This window comes from Notothenia rossii (assembly GCF_949606895.1).
Source record: "Notothenia rossii genome assembly, chromosome: 1".
Classification (NCBI taxonomy): Eukaryota; Metazoa; Chordata; class Actinopteri; order Perciformes; family Nototheniidae; genus Notothenia; species Notothenia rossii.
This window is the reverse complement of record NC_136912.1, coordinates 70,284,408-70,305,118: the sequence shown is the minus strand read 5'-3', so window position 1 is coordinate 70,305,118 and position 20,711 is coordinate 70,284,408. Positions and strand designations below refer to the sequence as shown.

General features: G+C 39.7%; 1 protein-coding gene across 1 annotated transcript; it reads left to right on the top strand.

Annotated features, from left to right (window-relative positions):
* Window positions 1-3,084: 3,084 nt before the first annotated feature.
* On the top strand, window positions 3,085-20,112 carry rhpn1 (rhophilin, Rho GTPase binding protein 1). Its single transcript, XM_079647217.1, has 16 exons — window positions 3,085-3,305; window positions 3,487-3,583; window positions 7,905-8,020; window positions 12,528-12,656; window positions 13,538-13,613; window positions 13,818-13,895; window positions 14,052-14,176; window positions 14,884-15,050; window positions 15,301-15,488; window positions 15,560-15,716; window positions 15,983-16,108; window positions 16,736-16,930; window positions 17,016-17,092; window positions 17,175-17,321; window positions 17,939-18,091; window positions 18,367-20,112. Exons 1-16 carry the CDS (start codon window positions 3,286-3,288, stop codon window positions 18,574-18,576), a joined length of 2,061 nt encoding a protein of 686 aa, XP_079503343.1. The 5' UTR covers window positions 3,085-3,285; the 3' UTR covers window positions 18,577-20,112.
* The last annotated feature ends 599 nt before the right edge of the window (window positions 20,113-20,711 follow it).

The window sequence follows — 20,711 nt, the reverse complement described above, 5'->3', positions numbered from 1 at the left end:
CTGACCCTCCCTTCAACTGAAGTTAGCGTCCTGCAGGAGAGAGTGCTGCACCGCTGAGACAGGAACACACACACACACACACACACACACACACACACACACACACACACACACACACACACACACACACACACACACACACACACACACACACACACACACACACACACACACACACACACACACACACACACACACACACACACACACACACACACACACACACACACACACACACACACACACACACACAGTCTTCAACACAGTATGTCTTCAAATCATTGATAATTATAGTCTGTCTTGAAAAAATTCATCTTGAATAACTATTAACTCTATTTAATATAATGTATTCATGACAGAGTAAAGGGCTTTAGGAGGCATAGAACTCCTTGAAGCCTTTTCCTCTTTGCAAATTTCCTAACATTCCACCATGTGGATTTTTCACCTGACAATATCAGTATATTAGTTCAAACATGTGCAAGAAGATTTATGCAACTTCAGCCACTAGAGGTCAGGAGCGCACAACAGAGAATATAGTCATAAAAAAACCAGAGTGAAGTTATTGATAAAGAAAAGTATAGTAAGTCAAAAAAAGGCTATACAATAAATATAGTAATTTAAAAAAAGATATAATATATAGAATCTCATAACATTTCACAGTACAGAACATCTTGTTAAAACATTGTTAGTATAGTTAATTATGAAAACATATCAAATAATATATATTTAAAAGATCTTAGTAAAGTATGTCAAATAAAATAACTGGTACTATGGTATTTCATAAATAAATGTCACGAAAAATACATAATAATATATCTCGTAAAAATTCAATGCATGCTATCTAAAAACAAGATTAACATGATTTATAACAGTATGCCATAGAACTGTCATAATATAGTATGTCATAACACAAACTATGTCACTAAAAAGACATAGCATAGAATGCCGATTAAATAACTTATTATAAAGTATGTCATAAAAAGTGCTAGTATAGTATCCCATAAATAAAGTTATTACAGTATGTCATTTAAAATTAATATTATATTATGTCATATAATGTCAATTCAGGCCATTATGACAGCTCTGCCTAACCTCTGATATCAGGACGGCTTTTGCCCGTCACTATTCTCCATTTGTCTTCGAAGGCGTCACAGGAGCTGCCAGATACAGAGCACCTGGTCCGGAGTCTCAGAGGAAAACACTGCAGAGTTCACCTGCTCTCTGCTGTCTCCTGGGTCATCCCTGCCAGCGGCCGCACATTTTGGCCTTCTTTGTTCTTACTGATGGACATACTTTACACTTTTGTTTACAATAAATACCTTAAATGTACTTCTGTTGTGGGCCTTCTCATATTTGCTATGAGCTGTTTTTTTACGCTTTAAAAAGTAATCATACAGTATACTATAATTCCTTTATTACATAAAGTAATGGCAGTGTTGATAAGGTGGAAAAAAAGTGACGTTTTGTATCACTCTTTAGGCTAAGTTTGGACCGTGTCATTTTTTTTCACTTTTTCAAATCTGCCGTATCTGTGTTTCACTTTCCAGGATAGGTCCCGACCTCCTTTTTCTAAGTAATATTATAATTGCATGGCTTTGTCTAAACATATCCTGATATGGACAGAATGAAAAGATTGAGTGCCTATTATAACATTCCAATATGAACAACAGGAAGCACATATTTGGATGGAATATTACCAAAGGTTTAGGGTTAGCCAGGGTTAGACCTTCGTTAGGACCTCATATTCATATTATGTAAAAACTCTAAAGTCCACTGAGACAAATGTAACATTTGTGATATTGGGCTATATAAATATTGATTGATTAACTTTTATTTCAAGTAATTCAATTAGACATATTTATTACAACACACAACATTATTTGTTTCATCATTGCATTAAATAGTATTTCATCAAAAGTAATTGATCTGTCAAAATAAGGATGATATAATATTTCATAACAAATAATTGTTAACACACTGTCATAAGTTATAGTAAACATGTCCTAAAAATTATAATATAGTAGGTCATAAAAAAGTCAACTATACTATAGTCTCATAAAAACATTCTTGATAGTATGACATGTCATAATTATATTCTTAATATAGTGGAAGAAAACGTAGTAATACAGTCCCTCATAAAAAAAGTTATCGTCCCCTGCCTGAGTCTGATACAAAGTAGCCTATACTTCTCTCTGTTACTGTTTTCCGTGTGTCCTTGAAGGTATCACAGAAACAGCCAGATGTAAAGCACCTGGTCATAAACAGTCAATGTTCAGGACAGGAGTCACAGAATAAAGCCCCATAGCAAAGCGAATCTGCTCTCTCTTTCCTCCTGGACTCCTCCCCATCAGCAAGTGTCAATGTATAATAATATAAACTGATGGACCTATTCATTGTATTCCATTTCATTTGTCCAATTCACAACTTAAGAGGCAGATATTATAGTAATATATTGTGGTGAATGTTATCACTTAACCTATTTATATAGACTTACCAATAATCTTGAACTGGCAAAAGAGTGACTTTATGTAAGATTCCTTTGTTTAGAGTGTGTGCGTATTTTGCAAAAAGCCATGTTGAATTTCAAATTGGGTGCCAAACTGATAATGTTTTTGGTTGTTTAAAAGCTTGAGCTTTCAATAATTGTGCTTTATATTCCATGTCTCAGCAATTAGAAAAAAAGTAATTTTGTGATAAAAAAAAATACCCTTTAAAACTGGCGTGCATTTCGTTAAGTTAAACTTTTATATATATCTGGACTGGACACACACTGACTCCTCCTATGGATTGGTTAAACATAAACATAAAAACAACTTTTAATCATTTAAATTCAGGTTTTCACTCCCACGGTGGAGCTTTTACAATCTTTTCAGAGCCCACACACAAGCCACAGCCCTGACGTTACCGTAGCAACGGCCCGCTGAGTAGGGGGACACTTGAAGCGACTTGTGATTGGTCAGATCAGGCTCTTATTCGACCCTAATCCGCCCTCTGATTTGTCAGATCTACAGTCACTTTTACAAGACGAAACGTGGTTGGCTTGTTTCTTCATTTGCGGCCCGCCTCTGTGAATAAGCTCTTGCAGCTGCACACAAGTATGAAAAAAAGCGAGCGGAGGAGGTGCTAGCATAATATAATGAGTTGAAGCTGGGTTGTTTTGAGGAGTAAAAAGTAGTTTTTTTCACTATACTCTTGGCTGAACATTGGAGCTCTGTGTTTACTTGGAAATATATAAAGTTGGGAGAAATGTAGGGAATCTTTGACCGACTTTTTCGTTGCCTCACGATGGAGGAACCTGCGACAAGGCAAGTAGTAAAACCGTGACTCGTTAGCTTACTAAACGTTTTCTGTTAAAAAAAATATTGACGTTGAAACTGTGTATTCCATTATCTTTAGCGTCTTGTTTTAAATGAAGTGTGATGTAGGCCATGTCTGTTGAAATAGTGACAGTTTTGAGTAAAATTATAATAGCATTACTCTCCACAGAGAGTTGGAGATGTCGCTGTCAGACGGTACCTCGGACGACGACATGCCCTTAAGTTTACCCGCAGAGGGCAGCGGGCACAGCGGGAGCATCCGAAAGGTGAGACACCTGAACACACACACACACATACACCTACACACACATTAGGCATGTGGCATGTGAGCAGTGGTGTTAAGTCACTAAGTACATTAACCCAGGTACTGTACACATTTGAGGTATTTGTACTTCAGTATTTCAATGTTATGCTACTTTGTACTTCTACTCATTCAGAGGTTAACATTGTACTTTTGCTCCACTACATTTATGTAGTACCTTTAGGTACGTTGCAGATATAGATTCATGATAAACAATAGGATCAACACTTAAAAAAGACTTATGAGTATTTTTACTTTTGGTTCTATTAGGCTGCAAACTTTTACTTGAGTAAAATGTTGAATATGACTTTTACTTGTAAAATAGTATTCCTACACTCTGTTAGTTCTAATTGTATTTAAGTACAAGATCTGAGTACTTCTTCCACCTCTGTGATAAGGTTACTGCAGACCGTGTACAATAATAACCTCTGTTACCATTCTGTAAACCCTCCATCTTTTATTTTCTCCCTTTTTCTGTCATAGACACATCTTGTACTTGAGGACAATTAGAAATACCAAAGCATAGGAATACTCTGTTATAAGTAAAAGTCTTGTATTCAAAAGGTTACTCAAGTAAAGGTACAAAAGTATACTTAAAGTACCAAAAGTAGAAGTACTCGCCCCATACAGAAACCATATATGTTATATGTTGTCATTATAACCATTGATGTATTAATGTGTTTGTAGAGCTTGTAAATGTGGAACCCATTTTAATTATTTGATTTACTGCTGGGTGGCATGTGAATTTCACCCAGGTGTAACTAAAGTCTTAATTAAGTGTTGATTATATATATTTTTGTATTATTAATCCACATATGTAAAGTAACTAAAGGTACAATGTTAACTTCTAAATTGTAATGGAATATAATAACAAAGTAGAATAAAATGGAAATACTCAAGTAAAGTACAAGTAACCCCTCAGAATTGTACTAAAGTACAGTACTTGAGTAAATCGACTTGGTTACTTTACACCTCTGTAATCAGGTTCAATTAGATCAAGAAAATATGAATGAGGAAATCCTCCGGAAAGCCGTGATAAAAGAGCAATATGTTCGTACCCCACATCATGATGATAAATTAAATACGATTTGATTTAAGCACCAGAAATATAGCTTTACACTCTAGCGTATACAACTTAAGCTAGAAGCCTAGAAGTTATGGAGAAAATGTATTTAGTCATTTCTTTGAGCACACCCTTTTATTATCTCAAGATACTTTTAAGAGTAGGCACCAGCATTCGCACAAACACTGATATCAAGTATATCAGGCAATCTGCATTCCCACGGTAGCCTGCATCTAACCCCTTGTTTGAATGGGTCAAATATAACTGAAAAGGCACTTCCCCTGCTTCGGCACAGCTGAAAATATTTGTCGACTAAATTGCTTGACAGAAAAATCATATAAGACGTTTTTAAATCAAGTCATTTTCAACCACTCAATATTCAAATGTTCTGCTTTTTCGTTTTCATAATAATATATTAAACATAATTTATTTGGGCTGACAAAAGAAGACATTTAAACCTTGGACTTTGAGATACTGGCATGGATCTTTTCACAATTTCCTTTTTAAAAACAAAGCTATTAATGGAATAATCAAGAAAATATTTAATCAGATGAATGGATAATGACACCGTTCAATGCAGTCCTACCTGAGTGTCCATGTTACTGAAAAACATTGTGCAAATTGGCCCATTTCACAGTCTATATATTATACTGTACTCACCTGGACTAGCAAGGTTTTCAACACAAGCTTTTAGACTTTATCTGCACTGATGTTGAGCAGCCTCCATCCTCCTTGCCTTCCTGATGGTGGAGCAGAAGTGGGAGCTGGGCCAGAATGGTAATCCACACTGGCACTCTGAGGATTACTTAAAGCGTGCATGCTAAACAAACACCTTAACTTGGTGAACGGGAACGACAAAGATAAAGAGTGAGCAAATGAGAAACGTCCATATACTGGATACATTTTATGAGAGAGGATTAGAAGGTGATGTAAGGAGCGACCAGGATGCATTCAGGGAGTATCAGTACGTTTACAGAACAGCTGCTGCATCTCTCATATTATTCTACCTCTGTTTACCTCGTAGTGAAACAGTGGTGCATTGTTTGATAGATTTTACTGAGCAGACATTTCATAATCAGCTATTTTGGTGTCGCTGGCGTAATGCCTGTTGAAGCGAGATTTAAGATGCCTTTAAATCTTCAGGCAGATACACAGCTCTGACATATAGACACTTTTTTATAGAGTTGTGCAGGGAGGATGTAAGCATCTCCATGGTTCGCTCAACAAAAAGGCAATGGGATTGTTCCATAATTTTGAATTATAGCACAAAATAAGATCTATGGCAAACAGAAATGTATGTTGCTTACACCTGTTATCAGCTGGTGACCTCAACATATTAACACCAGTTGTATCATTGTTGAAGCATAAATACAATTGCCAGAAGCTAACGTTAGGCTATCAACGAACTACAACACGGTCACATCACCACCTCTAAATAATGTCTGACTTGTGTTTGGCACAATGATGTTTGATAGTATAATTTTGTCACTTGTTAGCAACCACTGTTTTAATGACTCATACAAGCTTCAGATATTTCTGAGCTAGGTATTTATTGACGTATTTTATGTCGTAGATTAAAACGTTAAAATCTCTTAAGGTTATTTCAGGTAGGTAACAAAAAACACCTAACTTCTAGATGAGGGAACCAGAAGTACTGAAATGCTGACTCATTTACATAATATACATCTCATTCCTGCACCACTCAGTTAACCATTTCAATGCTTAAAATAGTCATATACAGTATGCTGCTGTAATTAATTATTCATAAATTCATTGTCTAACGCAGCGTTTTTCAAAGTGTGGGGCGCAGAGATTTGATAGGTGGGTCGCGAATGGATGCGATGAACGGGAGATTTTTTTTCATTTTTAAATACATTTTTTTGACCTCAGGCCGGAATCTAACCTTGGTCCTCGCGGGCGGTAGTGGACTGTTACAGCCGGAGACTCGCAACGGCGCTGGGCTTTCACAGCGCCGGAGCCTCCCAACGCCGGGTGTTTGCGGCGGCGGGTGCGGTACCGGCACAGTGGCGCTGTGAAAATCCACGGCCCACCTATGCTAGAGTCTGTCTAACTGTCAAACTGTTATGTTTGTTTATACTCCTGTTCTTCCTTGTAAAGCGACCTTGGGTCTCATGAAAGGCGCTATAAAAATCTAAGTTATTATTATGAAGAAAAGCAATGTGGAGCGGCATCTCACAACTTCATACGGAGTTTAACCGTGACACTTTTCGAAATCCAAATAGGCCTATGTTTATTATTATTTAACGCAAGCTGTCATCGCCACGGAGGAGTACACTGCCTGTGTGCCTGTGTGTGTGTGTGTGTGTGTGTGTGTGTGTGTGTGTGTGTGTGTGTGTGTGTGTGTGTGTGTGTGTGTGTGTGTGTGTGTGTGTGTGTGTGTGTGTGTGTGTGTGTGTGTGTGTGTGTGTGTGTGTGTGTGTGTGAGAGAGACTCTTTATCTATTTAATATAGCCTAGTTGTAAAAAATAAAGTAAGAAATCATTCCAATGTGTACTATAGGACAGGGGGAAAAAAACAGTTTAAAAGGAGAGTGATTAGTAAAATATGCATAAATAAAAAGAAATAATGCTAACTAGGTAAGATAAGAATAAACCAGTTTAGATGATTTGTTATTGGTTGTGATCATATTCTAAAGATGTTTGGATCATTGAAAAGCATACAGCTCCCTTTCATCTGAGTGTTGAGAGCTGTATCCATAAATTCATTTTGTGCTCAAAGTGCACCAGATTGATGCATTTAACTTCAACATTTAAACAAAAATCTTCCGGCGGTGCATGCCCCCGGACCCCCCTTGAGGATGTGAGGTCCACCCCCAAATAAAGCAGGTTAAAATAATTAAATTACATACATGTTATTTTAGTAAACACTGAAAACGGGTCCCACAGACCCAAACAGCAAACAAAGATTAAAGGTAAGCATATCATAATGTTAAAATGTGCTAAATATATACACTGCAAAAAACAACAAAAGAGGAGTAAAAGTAGCTCACGACTTGTTTTATTTTTTGAAAGTAGCTCTCATCCTAAAAGAGGTTGGAGACCCCTGTTAGAGAACGATACATTTGACCATTTTAAGCTTGGCCTACCATTTGATTGGAGCGATCAGGTGGGCCTTTCCAAGCCCCACCTGTTCAAAGTGGGGAATGGCAGAAAAGGTTTGAGAACCACTGGTCTAACGTCTCTGTATCTCTCTCTGTCTGCAGGGATGTGATCCCTTCGCCCAGACTCAGCGCAGTAAACTGCAGCACCGGCGATCTCGCATCAACCAGCAGATCAACAAGGAGATGCGCATGAGAGCTGGAGCGGAGAACCTGTTCAGGTGAGCTGCTGTGAAGTCACTTTCTGTCTGTTGAGGGACATTCACAGCATTTTGGAAAAAAAGGCGACTGTCAAGAGAACGCTTCTGAAAATAATTGGACATGTGCGATGGTGTTGGTATCTTACCCGTTTATAAAACTGAATCTCAAGACGGAAGAAGAGTAAAAAAAGTGATAGGGTATGTGTTGTTTCGTAACGGATTTGTTAGTTGTTTCAAACGTAATCAGGTGCACCTTTTGTTCACTGCGTTTATTTTATTTTTGAAAGGGCAAAGTTTCTTCTTCATCAGACCTTTCCTCTCAGATGTGATGATCTACCTCCTCTGTGTCAGTTGCTCTTTGTCGGCTTGTTGGTTCTGTCACATTCGTAGCGTTGTCCTGTGACGGGAAAAGGTCAGAGATCACTCCCCTCCAAAAAAGAAATCACACACACCAGCACCCCCCAGTTGTATGGCTCTATTTGTGTCCACTGTGTGAACAGTCATACTCATGTCTGCGTGTTCGTGTTGAGTACGTTTGAGTCAAACCCTTTTTTTGCTACCAATGTTTTTTTTGTACGATAATTCATCTGTATGAACACCAACGAGTCCTATCAACCATCTGAACTGTGCTGGCCTTTTAGCTGTCATTCACACAGAACACGAGAGGGTTATTAGGGAAGAGAGGTGGGAAGTAAGAAAAGGAAACGGTGGCATAGCTTCAAAGTCTTCATTCTGAGAATATTAGCGTCATCTTTATCCCCTCCAACTTCCAGCCGTGTCTCGGTGCATTTGCTCTCTCCGTCTGACTGTTTCTCAGCCTCTGTGTTTCCTATTCACTTAAAGACAGAGCACTGCAGAGGCTACAGTAAGGATTGTAATATATGAGCATGCAGTTGGTAGAGTTTTGTTGTGGGAGTCTGGAGAACATTTACAATAAGAATAGTGAACTTTGAAAACACACTCCTTATGAACATTCGGCTGAGGAGGAAGAGGAGGAGGAGGAGGGGGGAAGAAGAAGGGGAGGAGGAGGAAGAGGAGCCACTTAATCAAAGCAAGGAGTTTGTTTTCCTCGTGGTTCCGTGTCAGAATCGACAAAGATCCACACAGAAAACAAAAGTGTCTTTTAATTAAAATAAATCAAAGCGCTCCCCTTATTTGTATCCGAGGACTTTGTTTGCTAAAACTAATTAAGCAGGGCTACTATTATTATTCCGCAGTCTCTCTTTTATTATTTAACTAATAAGTTTACAAGAGAAGTGTACATTTCCTTTATACTATTCTAGATCTTTAAATATTTGCTTTGCTATGATTAGTTGATTCCTCGTTTTTCAAACACAACCTCGTTCATCTGTTAAAATTAAAAAATGTAACACTTCTTTGATATGCAATAGTTAACTGGATATATTCCGGATATGGACTGTTGATAAGACAAGAAGAAATGTGAAATAGGGGTGCATGATATTTAATAAATGGATATATATTAAATTATAAAAAAGTATATTAAATAAAGTGACACTTTACTTTAATGTTTTGTGGTGGTACCAACAGGCAGATTGGAACAGGAAGTGAGGTTTTCTTTTTTGGGGATCTTTCTCCCCAACTCCACTTATGTCTGGATTTAGGCTGTTATTGTAAAAGCTGATGACTCAGTTTAGGGGAAATAAAACAAGCGCTTTCTATTGGGCCGATAGGTCACTGAGACAAAGAGGGCCCCCCCAAACAGCCTGTAATCAGCCGGCTTTGTGTCCACCTCCTGTCCTGTTCTCATGCAGAGCTTCCCAATGGAGCCCCGGCAGGCTCACCTCCCCCCCCACTTATTTGTCTGGCACCGTCAGACCTTTTTTTTCCTTCTGTCCTCCCCCTTTCCGGTCAATTGGAATAGTCCGCTCATACAAAACATCTCACTTTCACTTCACTCTGACACTTTTGTGGAACAGGGGGGAAGGGGTGGTAATTACACATAAAAGAGTTACTCATCAGTTTGTGATCGGCTGATTTAAGATGTCATTATTATGTGCTGCAGGTTGTTTCTCTCCTGGAATTCAGCTGTTATGCAATGATCATAGGTTACTAAAGATGTATAGTCATTTCTCTTCTAATACCTCATGTTTTTCAGTCAGTTCGAACACTCTGAATAAGAGTTATGTTTTCCTTTTTAAAAGCTGCAGAATGCTGTGCGTGCAAGTGGGTGTCTGTAAAGGGGATATTTGGCAGCCCATTTAAAGCTGACCAATCAGATTGTCCATGGCTTGATCCTGTGTGTGTGTGTGTGTGTGTGTGTGTGTGTGTGTGTGTGTGTGTGTGTGTGTGTGTGTGTGTGTGTGTGTGTGTGTGTGTGTGTGTGTGTGTGTGTGTGTGTGTGTGTGTGTGTGTGTGTGTGTGTGTGTGTGTGTGTGTGTGTGTGTGTGTGTGTGTGTGTGTGTGTGTGTGTGTGTGTGTGTGTGTGTGTGTGTGTGTGTGTGTGTGTGTGTGTGTGTGTCACATGAGAGAGGTGAAGGTAAAGTGGTCTAACTGGACGGATTATCTACAGGAACTTTGATTGTGCATTACAGCTTTGAGATGTTCAGCTCCTTCTCCAGTTACTGAGAAAAGATGTTATCTAAAGAAAATCTACAAGCAGAGGTTTGGTTTATTTTTACCAGTCTGTTAAGTCTTAAAATAGTGTAAAAACACTTAATGGAGCTAAGTGTACGGATATATCTTCCCTCAGTTATCCAATCACTTATAAAATACTGCTTTTGGAACATCTGACTCAAACACAGATAAGATAAGAGAAGTTTTTCTGCAGCTGTGAGTTACAGCACAATGTATGAACGGCTGAGCAATCCTGCAGGCATCAAAATATACAAGTAAGAAGATATCCAAAAGACAGGAAATCCAAAATAAACACAATTCTAAAATATAAACGGGGTCAACAGCAAGGATCATAAGTTGCTCGTAGCTCAAGTGGCTATGAGGTTTGTACAGTTTATCATGTCATGTCCAAAATGGCACCATCCCTTTGTTTTGGGAAAGTGTACTTAAGTCTTTTTTGTTTGATTGACACAAGCATCAGTGTTGATGTTTATCAGCAGAGTTTATGATTATATTCAAAAGCCTAATAATATAATAAGAGCTCAAATGGAGACAGTCTCCATTGAGGGCTTGTTGCTGTGGGATCGGTCACACACACTTTGTAACGAACAAAGCACATGGAGTCTGATAAACAGCTTTTGACCTATTCATCTGGGGAAATACCGGCGATGGTGTGTATAAGTGTTACCGTGGTTATACAGATCAATTATAATTTTCCTGAACAGATTTCGCAATATGTTAATGTCTAAGTGGTTTAGCTTTTTAAATCCTAATTAAATCACTGCTATCATAAATGAGTGTAATCGGTCCTTTTACTTTCACACCGGAAATGACCCGCACAAATCTGCCAGTGAACAGTTGTGTGAAGCATAGACCATATATAATAGAAAGTGAACGCACCATTAGGCTCACAACTCTGTCTTGTCATTGTATTGTCAAGCATTTCATAACTGCATAATTAGGGGGCGTTCCTCGGTATTTGTATATGGGAATCCAGTGATGCCTCTTCCAGGAACATTGCGTGTAGTTGACCTGAGAACCCCCCCACGACCAGTAGTGTGAACTGGCTTACTCAGCACTAAGACCCTCCCCCTATAACCGGAGGAGGACTGGAGAGTCTTTAAGTGAATGAGCAGAGGGTGGGGGGGAGAGGATAGCTGTATAAATTAAAGACAGGCATTTTGCCAAAGATCACTGCAATGTTTATGTTTACGTTGATGAATGCAGATTTCCAACGTGTTATTTGTGCGCTAAGCTGTGTGATAAAGCAAGACACACAGTAACAATTTCAACTGCCTTGTAGCCCTGTTTTACAAAGAACTAAAACTGAGGTATATTTTGTTGAAGTGGAGATCTGTGTTTTCCATTCTCAAATGAGAGGGATCAGTAATGTGAGCAACAGGTGTGGACCACATTAAGAAGAGGGGAGGAACGTATACTTCAGAAAGGATCAAACAATAAAGATGAATTCATATATCATCTACTGAAGTCATATCAAATGATAGAACAATATATATCAGATCAAATATGTTAAGCTTTAGTGTTCAAACTCATGATTATGTTATAATCCATTTGTCTGTGATTAATCAATTAGTCTTTCCAAAAACAGGCAAAGATGCCCATTACAAGTTCATAGGTTTTAACCTCAAATGACTTTGACCGGAAAAATGAACATTTTAAATTAGAAAGAAAAGCCAATCTTCAGGTTCTCATAGAGCTCAGTCATGATGATTTAAAGACATTTGTATTCTGGAGTAAACGTAGTTCCGGAGGTTTCTGTAATGTTGTCTCATGTTCAGTTTCAATGTCTCATATTTGCCTTATAAAGTCGTTGGTTTGTTGTCAAGTCAATTCTAGTAAATAACAGTTTTTCTTTCATTAGAAATGCACATGTGTCACAGTCTGTAAAATGCTGGTTTTAATGAAGCTCTGATGTTTTTGTTAATTCCTGCAGAGCAACAACCAACAACAAGGTGAAGGAGACGGTGGCTCTGGAGCTCAGCTTCGTCAACTCCAACCTGCAGCTGCTGAAAGAGGAGCTGGAGGAGCTCAACAGCAACATGGAGGTCTACCAGACAGACAGGTACACACATGCACACAACAAACAATGGCCTATTATAAACCATGACCCTTTTCTTATGATTTGCCCAATGAATTCCAGGTCAGTGTCATTAGTCTAATGAGAAATATAATTGGAAAAAACAAGCATCCATTACAGTACATGTTCGTATTCACAGGGTGCGCTGTGTGTCTCTGCTGTATGTGTTTGTGAGTACCAAGGCTGTTGTAGGCTGTGGGATTATATTTGGGAGACGAACCATGTCTGGTTCTATATTGTTCAGAGGACAGTTTGTGGGTTACGGTTTAGGTTTTTAGGTTCTGTCAGGAATACTCATCTCTGCAAGGATGACAGGAAGCCAAGGGCCTGTTAGGACATTTGTAGTTTGTTTTTCAAAAGGGGGATTTTTGAAAAAAAAAAGCTCCAGTAGTCTATGAATATTTTTTAATGCACTGCGTTTAAAAAAAAGTAACATTTTGAATACATCTAATTTCATTGTGAATTAAAAATGGTTGGTACGTCCACCACCCTGCAGGTAGGGGTAGGGGGGGGATGTGTGCGTGCGTGCGTGCGTGCGTGCGTGCGTGCGTGCGTGCGTGCGTGTCAAGGTTTTTCCCTCTGCAGCCTGGGTTCATGGAAAGGATAAATCCCCTGATTAGAGCGTCATTAAAGGCCCCATGGAGTGCGTACGTGTTTCAGTTCTTTGAATGGGAGGCTGGGGGGTGGGGGTGTCAGGGCCACAAGGGTTAATACTTGGCTTTAACCGGTGGGGCTTGAAGACTAGCAGATGGCATTGTTGACTTGACTGTGCTATATCCTGCTCCATGTTTACATGATGGTGTGTACTAGTAGTGTAACCTGGGAAAGATTACACACACAGATTATGTTATTATTTCTGTTCACAGTGAGGCTGTCAACGTTCCCATGATCCCACTCGGTTTGAAAGAAACCAAAGAGGTGGATTTCACAGTTTGTATCCAGGTGAACATGAAATTACATTATACATCCTTTTGGTTTAATCTCAAGTATCAAAACTAATGGGCTTTTTTTCATGTTGAATATTTGTTGAAAGATTAGCGAGAGGCACCAAAAGCTCAGTCAAGTCTGCTGCAATCATTTTAATATTAGAGTTCCCTCAGCTGTTGAACTCATTTTCCTCAAATGACCGTGTGTCTCCCCTAACAGGACTTCATCTGTGAGCACTACGGAGAGGACAGCTCCCTCTACGCCAAGGAGATCAAAGAGCTAATGGATCTGAGACAGGTTAATAAAAGAAAAGAAATATAAAGTGTGTTTTTCATTAAATGATGTTGTACCATTGCATTTTGAAAGGAATGAAATGTACTTATTGCAAACTTGCAGTCTCTTTAATAGTATGACATTTTGAGTTATTTGTATATCTGATGTTGTTTGTGCCAGGCCATGCGAACACCCAGTCGTAACCAGGCCGGTCTGGAGCTGCTGATGGAGTACTACAACCAGCTGTACTACCTGGACCAGCGCTTCTTCCCTCTGCACAGGACCCTGGGTGCACACTTCCACTGGTAGGACATGAACACTTCCTCATGTGAAATCCTGGAGGTCATTGAATCCTTAAAAAAAAAAAAAGACAAAAAAACATTTAAAACAATTCAGAATCGTAGTCATCTGTGTGTAAGCAGACAACTTAATAATGTGCTAATTAGCTGAATTAAAAAGACAAATGTTGGCCATAAATAATCATAGTAAAGTATGCTCTAAGTATTGTATGCCATAAAATGTCTTACATTTTCATAAATAGTCATACAAATACCTTTTAGAAAATATTTTTGTCAGTCATTGTATTGTTTGCCATAAGATAACCTAATAAAGCTATAGAACAAGCTGGTTGGCTGATGGCTATCTATCTAACAAGCTGTCAGTAGCAAACAGTAGCCATCAGTCTAGCTAGCGAAACGCTGGCTGTTGTTTTTTAAGCTAGATAACGTAACCTATCCAAGTAGTTAGCGAGCATATGTTAGATACCCTCCTTACAAGCTAGCTAGCGAATGTTGGCTATCTGGCTAGCTGTCGCCAAATTGGTGGTGCTAGTAGAATGATTATTTAATACCCTTTGGTTAAACTTTTCTTTTAAGCCAAACGGCCTAGAATATTATTAATAATAATACAGCATGTTGTAGAAAAAAATCAAACTTAATATAATAAACTCATGTTTGGTAATGTATAGTATGTTTTGATATGTAAATGTTTTCCCTTCTTCTCCATCTCTTAGGTACGACTCCCTGACAGGCGTCCCGTCATGTCAGCGTACGCTGGCGTTTGAAAAAGGAAGTGTGCTGTTTAACCTCGGGGCCCTGTTCACACAGATCGGGGCCCGGCAGGACCGCTCGGCCACAGTCGGCATCGACCGAGCTGTAGACGCCTTTCAGAGAGCTGCAGGTGGGGAGACAGCACGTTGGAGCACTAATTGTTTTCCACATCATTTCATCTATCCATTATTTTATTCAGAAATAGGAGTAATCCCCACTGTGTGCCATGTGAATGTATAGTGTGCTAAAAAAGGTTATAGTTTAGTATGCCATACATGTCATGGTCATGAATAAAGTCATAGTGTACTTATAAAGCCTAGGAAGTCTTTGGTATGTTTGCCTGATAAATACATTCTGCATATCTGTGTCCTTTTTCTCAGGAGCTTTTAATTACCTTAAAGAGAATTTCTCCAACGCTCCCAGTCTGGACATGAGCTGTCCGTCGCTGTGCATGCTGGTCCGTCTGATGGTTGCCCAGGTGCAGGAGTGTGTGTTTGAGCGTGTCACACTCACCACTGAGGACACACACTTCACTTCACAACTCCACCTGGCTCAAGAGGCAGCGCGGGTGAGTGCACACGACTCTGGTTGTGTTGTAACTGTCACCATCCTGTGATCCTCACACTGTGTGTCCTGCAGGTGTCAGACGTCTACCTGTTGGTGCTGCAGACCATGGCGCAGCCCCTGATGAAGGACTACGTGCCGTTCTCTTGGGCGTCCATGGTTCAGGTCAAATCTGAACACTTCCGTGCCGTCTCACACTACTACGCTGCTGTGGCACTCTGTGATCACACATGTAAGTCACACCAAAGCACAGATATGTTGCCTCTACTGTGAGTGTGTGGGAGAGAAGATCTTTGGGATCCTAGGGTTACACACTACAGGAAAGCATGATAGGACCCCTTTTAATAAATAGTCAACCTCTGCAATGTGAATGAGACAAAGTACCTTTACAAATAGTGCGGTATGTTTTAGGATTCAGCCCTCAAGTTATCCTTACCAAAAACTTTCTTACTGTATCTACTCACGTTACCTTGAAATGACTTTCATGATGTTCTTCAGTGTCCGCTGAGGAGGAAGAGGGTGATGAGGAAGCTGAGAAGGCTTTCCTCCAGTTCTACGTCAACGTTCCTGCGGGGCCACCACTCAGCCAGGTTCTACGAGACCCTGAAAAAAGAAGAAAGCTTGGTGAGTTCATGGAATAGGTTTATCTTTACACCAGACATACGGACATGCCAAATGTGATGGGGTCAGACAGGGAAATATTAATGCTCATATTACGTGTGTAAAGTCCAAATAGTTGGCCTAATTTTATTTTGGTGCTTTGGCAATGTTGTTTGTTTAAACTGACAGCCAATCAGTCCCTTTTGACTAGATTTCCAATCTAGGTAGTATTCACACATTTTAAAGGGGACAGATCATGCCGGTTTTAAGGTTCATATTTGTGTTTTGGGTTTCTACTATGACTCATATGTACATGTTCTAACACTCAAAAGACATTATTCTTCTCATGCTTTCTTTCTGTCTATATTCGGCCTCCGTCCAAAACACTTAGTTTTAGCACTGGTGTTTTAAGCTCATAAGTTGAAAACCCCAGACTGCTCTGTTTGGCTTATGAGGTACTCAGATGGGACGGGTTGTATATTCTAAGGAAATTGCATTTTACATAGAAAGGGAGAGCAATGTTATATTATATATTATTTCACATTTTACGGGTTGGTAGGCATTTAAGAAACACACATTTAAAGTCCTGAACACTGAACATGTTGATCACGATATGTCCCTTTAACATAATGCGTGATTCTATGCATGCAGGTAAAGCTCACCTGCGGCGGGCGGTGATCCGACACGAGGAGGCCATGCGTGTCCACAGTCTGTGCAAGATCCTGAGAAAGATGGACATCCTGCAGGACGTGCTGTCCCTCACACACAAACGCTCGCTGGACAAGTACTCGCAGCTGGACAGAGAGGACGACTTCGATGAAACCGCAGAGGCTCCAGAGATACAGTGTAAGTATCTGAGATGAAATCACAGTATTATAAAACCACAGTATGATTCATACCAGGAAGTGATTGAGGCTTCTTCTTTTGACAGCTCAAACCAATCAGAAACCAGAAATCACTCCGACCAACTTCTCTACGGTCCAAGTTACTGATATCTTCCAAAGACTCGTAAGACATAATCATTAGGAAAATTATGTGATTTTAAAAGCTTTTTCCCCTGGTTTCCTGATAACTCCCTCCTGTTCTGCAGGGGCCTCTGTCAGTGTTTTGTGCGCGGGCTCGCTGGGGTCCGGTGCGTGTGATCTGCCTGCAGAAGGGGGAGGGGGGGCTGGGTCTCACCCTCAGAGGAGACTCCCCCGTGCTGGTGGCTGGTGTGGTGCCTGGAGGCTGTGCAGCGGTAAGAAAACTTCACTCACCACAGCTCATGTATTCCATATCCTTTAAACTACGAGGAAGATGGAAACAGTTACCAAAGATACGACAGAAAACTAAAGAAAATGTCTCCTTTCAACCATTTTCTTTCTTTCTTTCTTTCTTAATCCATGATACGCAGTACAGTTTTATCTCAATTCTCTTCTTTTTCTTTTGTTGGAGAAATGTCTGAGCCGTGCTGCGTTCTCTGCTAAATGCAGTAAACAATATCCTGTGCCAGCAGGAAACTCAATCTCTGTTCTGCAGACATGAAATCCAGCTGGAAATCTGTTTGAACTGAATTAAATTAAATCTGCTCCTGGCTATTTTCGTTTTCTTTCAAAATCTAAAAAGATGAAGACTATATAACCAGCCTCATTACAAATCCAGTAATACATGGGGGGAGGGCAGTTTGGTTTTTGGCATCATTTTGGGCAAACAATTCAAATTGACCTTTGAGCATATTGTACTGTTGAAAGGCTTAAGGAAATGTTCCCTAACAGGAGACGGGATGACGGGTCATTTAAGAGAGAGGGCGTTCCTTTTGGCTGTTCTACAAATGTTAAGGATTTTCATTCTTCTCCTAACGTTTGTGTGGCACAGGAGGCGGGACTAAGGGAAGGAGACTACATCGTAGCTGTGGACGGAGAGGACTGTAAATGGGCCAAACATGGAGAGGTGGTCCACATGCTGAAGAGCTGCAGCGAGCGAGGAGTGGAGCTCAGTGTGGTCACGCTACACTCACACGACACACAGGTAAGAGTGTGTGTGTGTGTGTGTGTGTGTGTGTGTGTGTGTGTGTGTGTGTGTGTGTGTGTGTGTGTGTGTGTGTGTGTGTGTGTGTGTGTGTGTGTGTGTGTGTGTGTGTGTGTGTGTGTGTGTGTGTGTGTGTGTGTGTGTGTGTGTGTGTGTGTGTGTGTGTGTGTGTGTGTGTGTGTGTGTGTGTGTGTGTGTGTAGCTGTACCAAATATCTTCTTTTGAGACCGTGTTCATGTTATGTCATCACCCTAAAAAAACCTCCCTGTTTGCAGTTGGAGAGGAGGGCCATCGCGCTTTCCCACGGCAGCGACAAGGAAAACGCTCGGCAGCGAGTGCTGGGCGGAGCCAAGGGCCAGAGCTCCGCCTCCTTGTTGAACTGGAACAGGAAGAAGAAGCGGGAAGGAGGCGGGACCACTAAGAGACTAGGAAGCACTTTCAGTTTGTCGTTCGGAAGCATACGAGACCCCGAAGCCATGTACTGAGACACAACTGCAGAGGAAGCACTCAGGGAGTCACAGCAGGGGGGCACGAGGGATGAAAAAAAAGCACACAGTTAGTCCGGTGAAATTGTCCATGGCTTCTTTTTTTCTAACAGTCCAGGAGAGTTTGAACAATCCTCCCCACGGGGGGAATACTATACTCATGTGTGCAGTGCTGTGTACCGCCTTGGAGTTTAAGGCAGCAGAAAACACAAAGAACATTCTAGATGCAGGAGGATGTCAAATCATTTGGAGACAGGACTCTGTTTGAAGACTGCCATGATGCTTCTGATCGGCTCCGTCAAAGAAAAGGGCAGAGATTTGATTGGCAGAATCTGTGATGCACATTCATCATCCGTTTATTTTGCTTCGAGAAAAAACAAAGAATATTTTTGAATATTAACTTCATTTAATAACATTCCCTGTTTTGTCACATCTTGGCTGCAAAATCTTGTGAAAATCAAGAACATTTAGACCGAAAGCTTCTTTACTTACTTTACACAAAACGTTTGTATTTTTACAATAATGGAACTGAATCAAAACTAATTGAGGGAGAAGAAAGTATTATTTTCTCGTGTCTTGTATTACCCTGAAGTGGTCTCTGAAGTTACAGAACGCTGTAGCAACGCCCTGTGTAACCACTGAAGTACTCTGTTCACCCACTGCTATATCGCATGGTACTTTACTTTAAAAGTATAAAAGAGTCGTGGGTGTTCTTAGAGGGATGTTTTTTGTTTAGTTGTCATTTTTAGATGATTGAAAGCACTTCAGATCTAATGTTTTGTAGTTTTAGGATTTTTTTAAATGCACTGTGAAGATTGAATCTGTTAATAATGTAGATCTGACTATTGAATGCTCACAAAGAGCTTGTGTGGATTGGAAATGAAATGATATTGAGGCTGCAGGAAAGCATGAGGAGTCCACAGTGTGAGTTTTGTATTAAATCTGTTGTGCCCTTAATGTTTTATGGAACTGTAATCTGTTACAGTCCGCCAATATGAGGAACAATACACGAGGATTCTAGTGGAAAATAATGTTATTGTTTATACTTCATTGAGATGATTAGAAATGCGAGAATTGTAGCACATAACTGTCCGGCCCGTCTTAAAAACAAGGCTGGTTTTTTTCTAATGGCCAATGTGTGTTTGTCTATTTTTGTATAATGTGTGTGCCATGGTGGTCCGTGAGAACAGAAAGCCACAGGGAGCAAACACACGCGTTGTTTTCACAATTCTTCTGTGATTTTTTATGTTTTCTGGATTCATGAAAATGAAAGGAAGCAAATAGGATCTTTTTTATTTCATCACGATGAAATTCATTTCTGATTTCAAGAAAAAAAAGATGACAAAGTAAAGAGAAAAGCTGGTACGATGTTTTCTCTTCAGCTTTCTGTGCGAGTAAATGTTTGTCCAGATTTTTGTGAAGATATTTTGATTTGTGTTTTTAACTGAATATCTGGCCATCCCTTAATAACTGCATTTGGGGATTTGCACAGTATTTCTTTCATGTGGAAAACAATAAAAGTGAATGATGAACAAATATTGGCTGCATCTGAGTTAATGAGCTCACTCCACCTTCTTGTGGTGATAAACTAACACAGGATATCATGACTTAAATCTGTACATATTTTAGATTAATTATAATGGTTGGATTATTACATATGGGCCAAATTCATCTCAATTAAGACCAAAAATGGGATTGATATTGCATGTGTTTGACTCCTGAATAGCTCAGATAGAACCCTAAAAAGGGTTTGATTTCACAGCAATACTAACACTCATGTTCTGGAAAATCACCTGACCTTTGTTTAGGGTTATATAACAGTACCTTTTTATTCACTACTGCTGGAGCTCTCCACGTTACTGGCCTCGGTCCAGCTCCAGGGCATGAGCCAGGGTATTTATATACGTGGCATAACACCTGTCCTTTTTTTAGGCAGCATTACCTATGCCAATAATAAACATAATATAACCAAGTCGGATTAATGGCTCACCTAGGGAACAGCAGATTGGCATTTTAGGATTGTTTTAAAAAAATAAAAAAATTAAGGTTGTTGCTGCTTGAAGCCCATTGTGTATTAAAGCACAATTACAATTAAATCCTTTTTTGTTACAAAAGTACTTTTTAGTGTTGGATTC

Excerpts from the sequence above, each read along its gene's own strand:
- rhpn1 (XM_079647217.1), top strand. The coding sequence starts at position 3,286 with ATGGAGGAACCTGCGACAAG. Across the intron at positions 12,657-13,537 it reads GAGGTCTACCAGACAGACAG|TGAGGCTGTCAACGTTCCCA; the intron begins GTACACACATGC and ends TTCTGTTCACAG. Across the intron at positions 17,093-17,174 it reads CTGATATCTTCCAAAGACTC|GGGCCTCTGTCAGTGTTTTG; the intron begins GTAAGACATAAT and ends CCTGTTCTGCAG.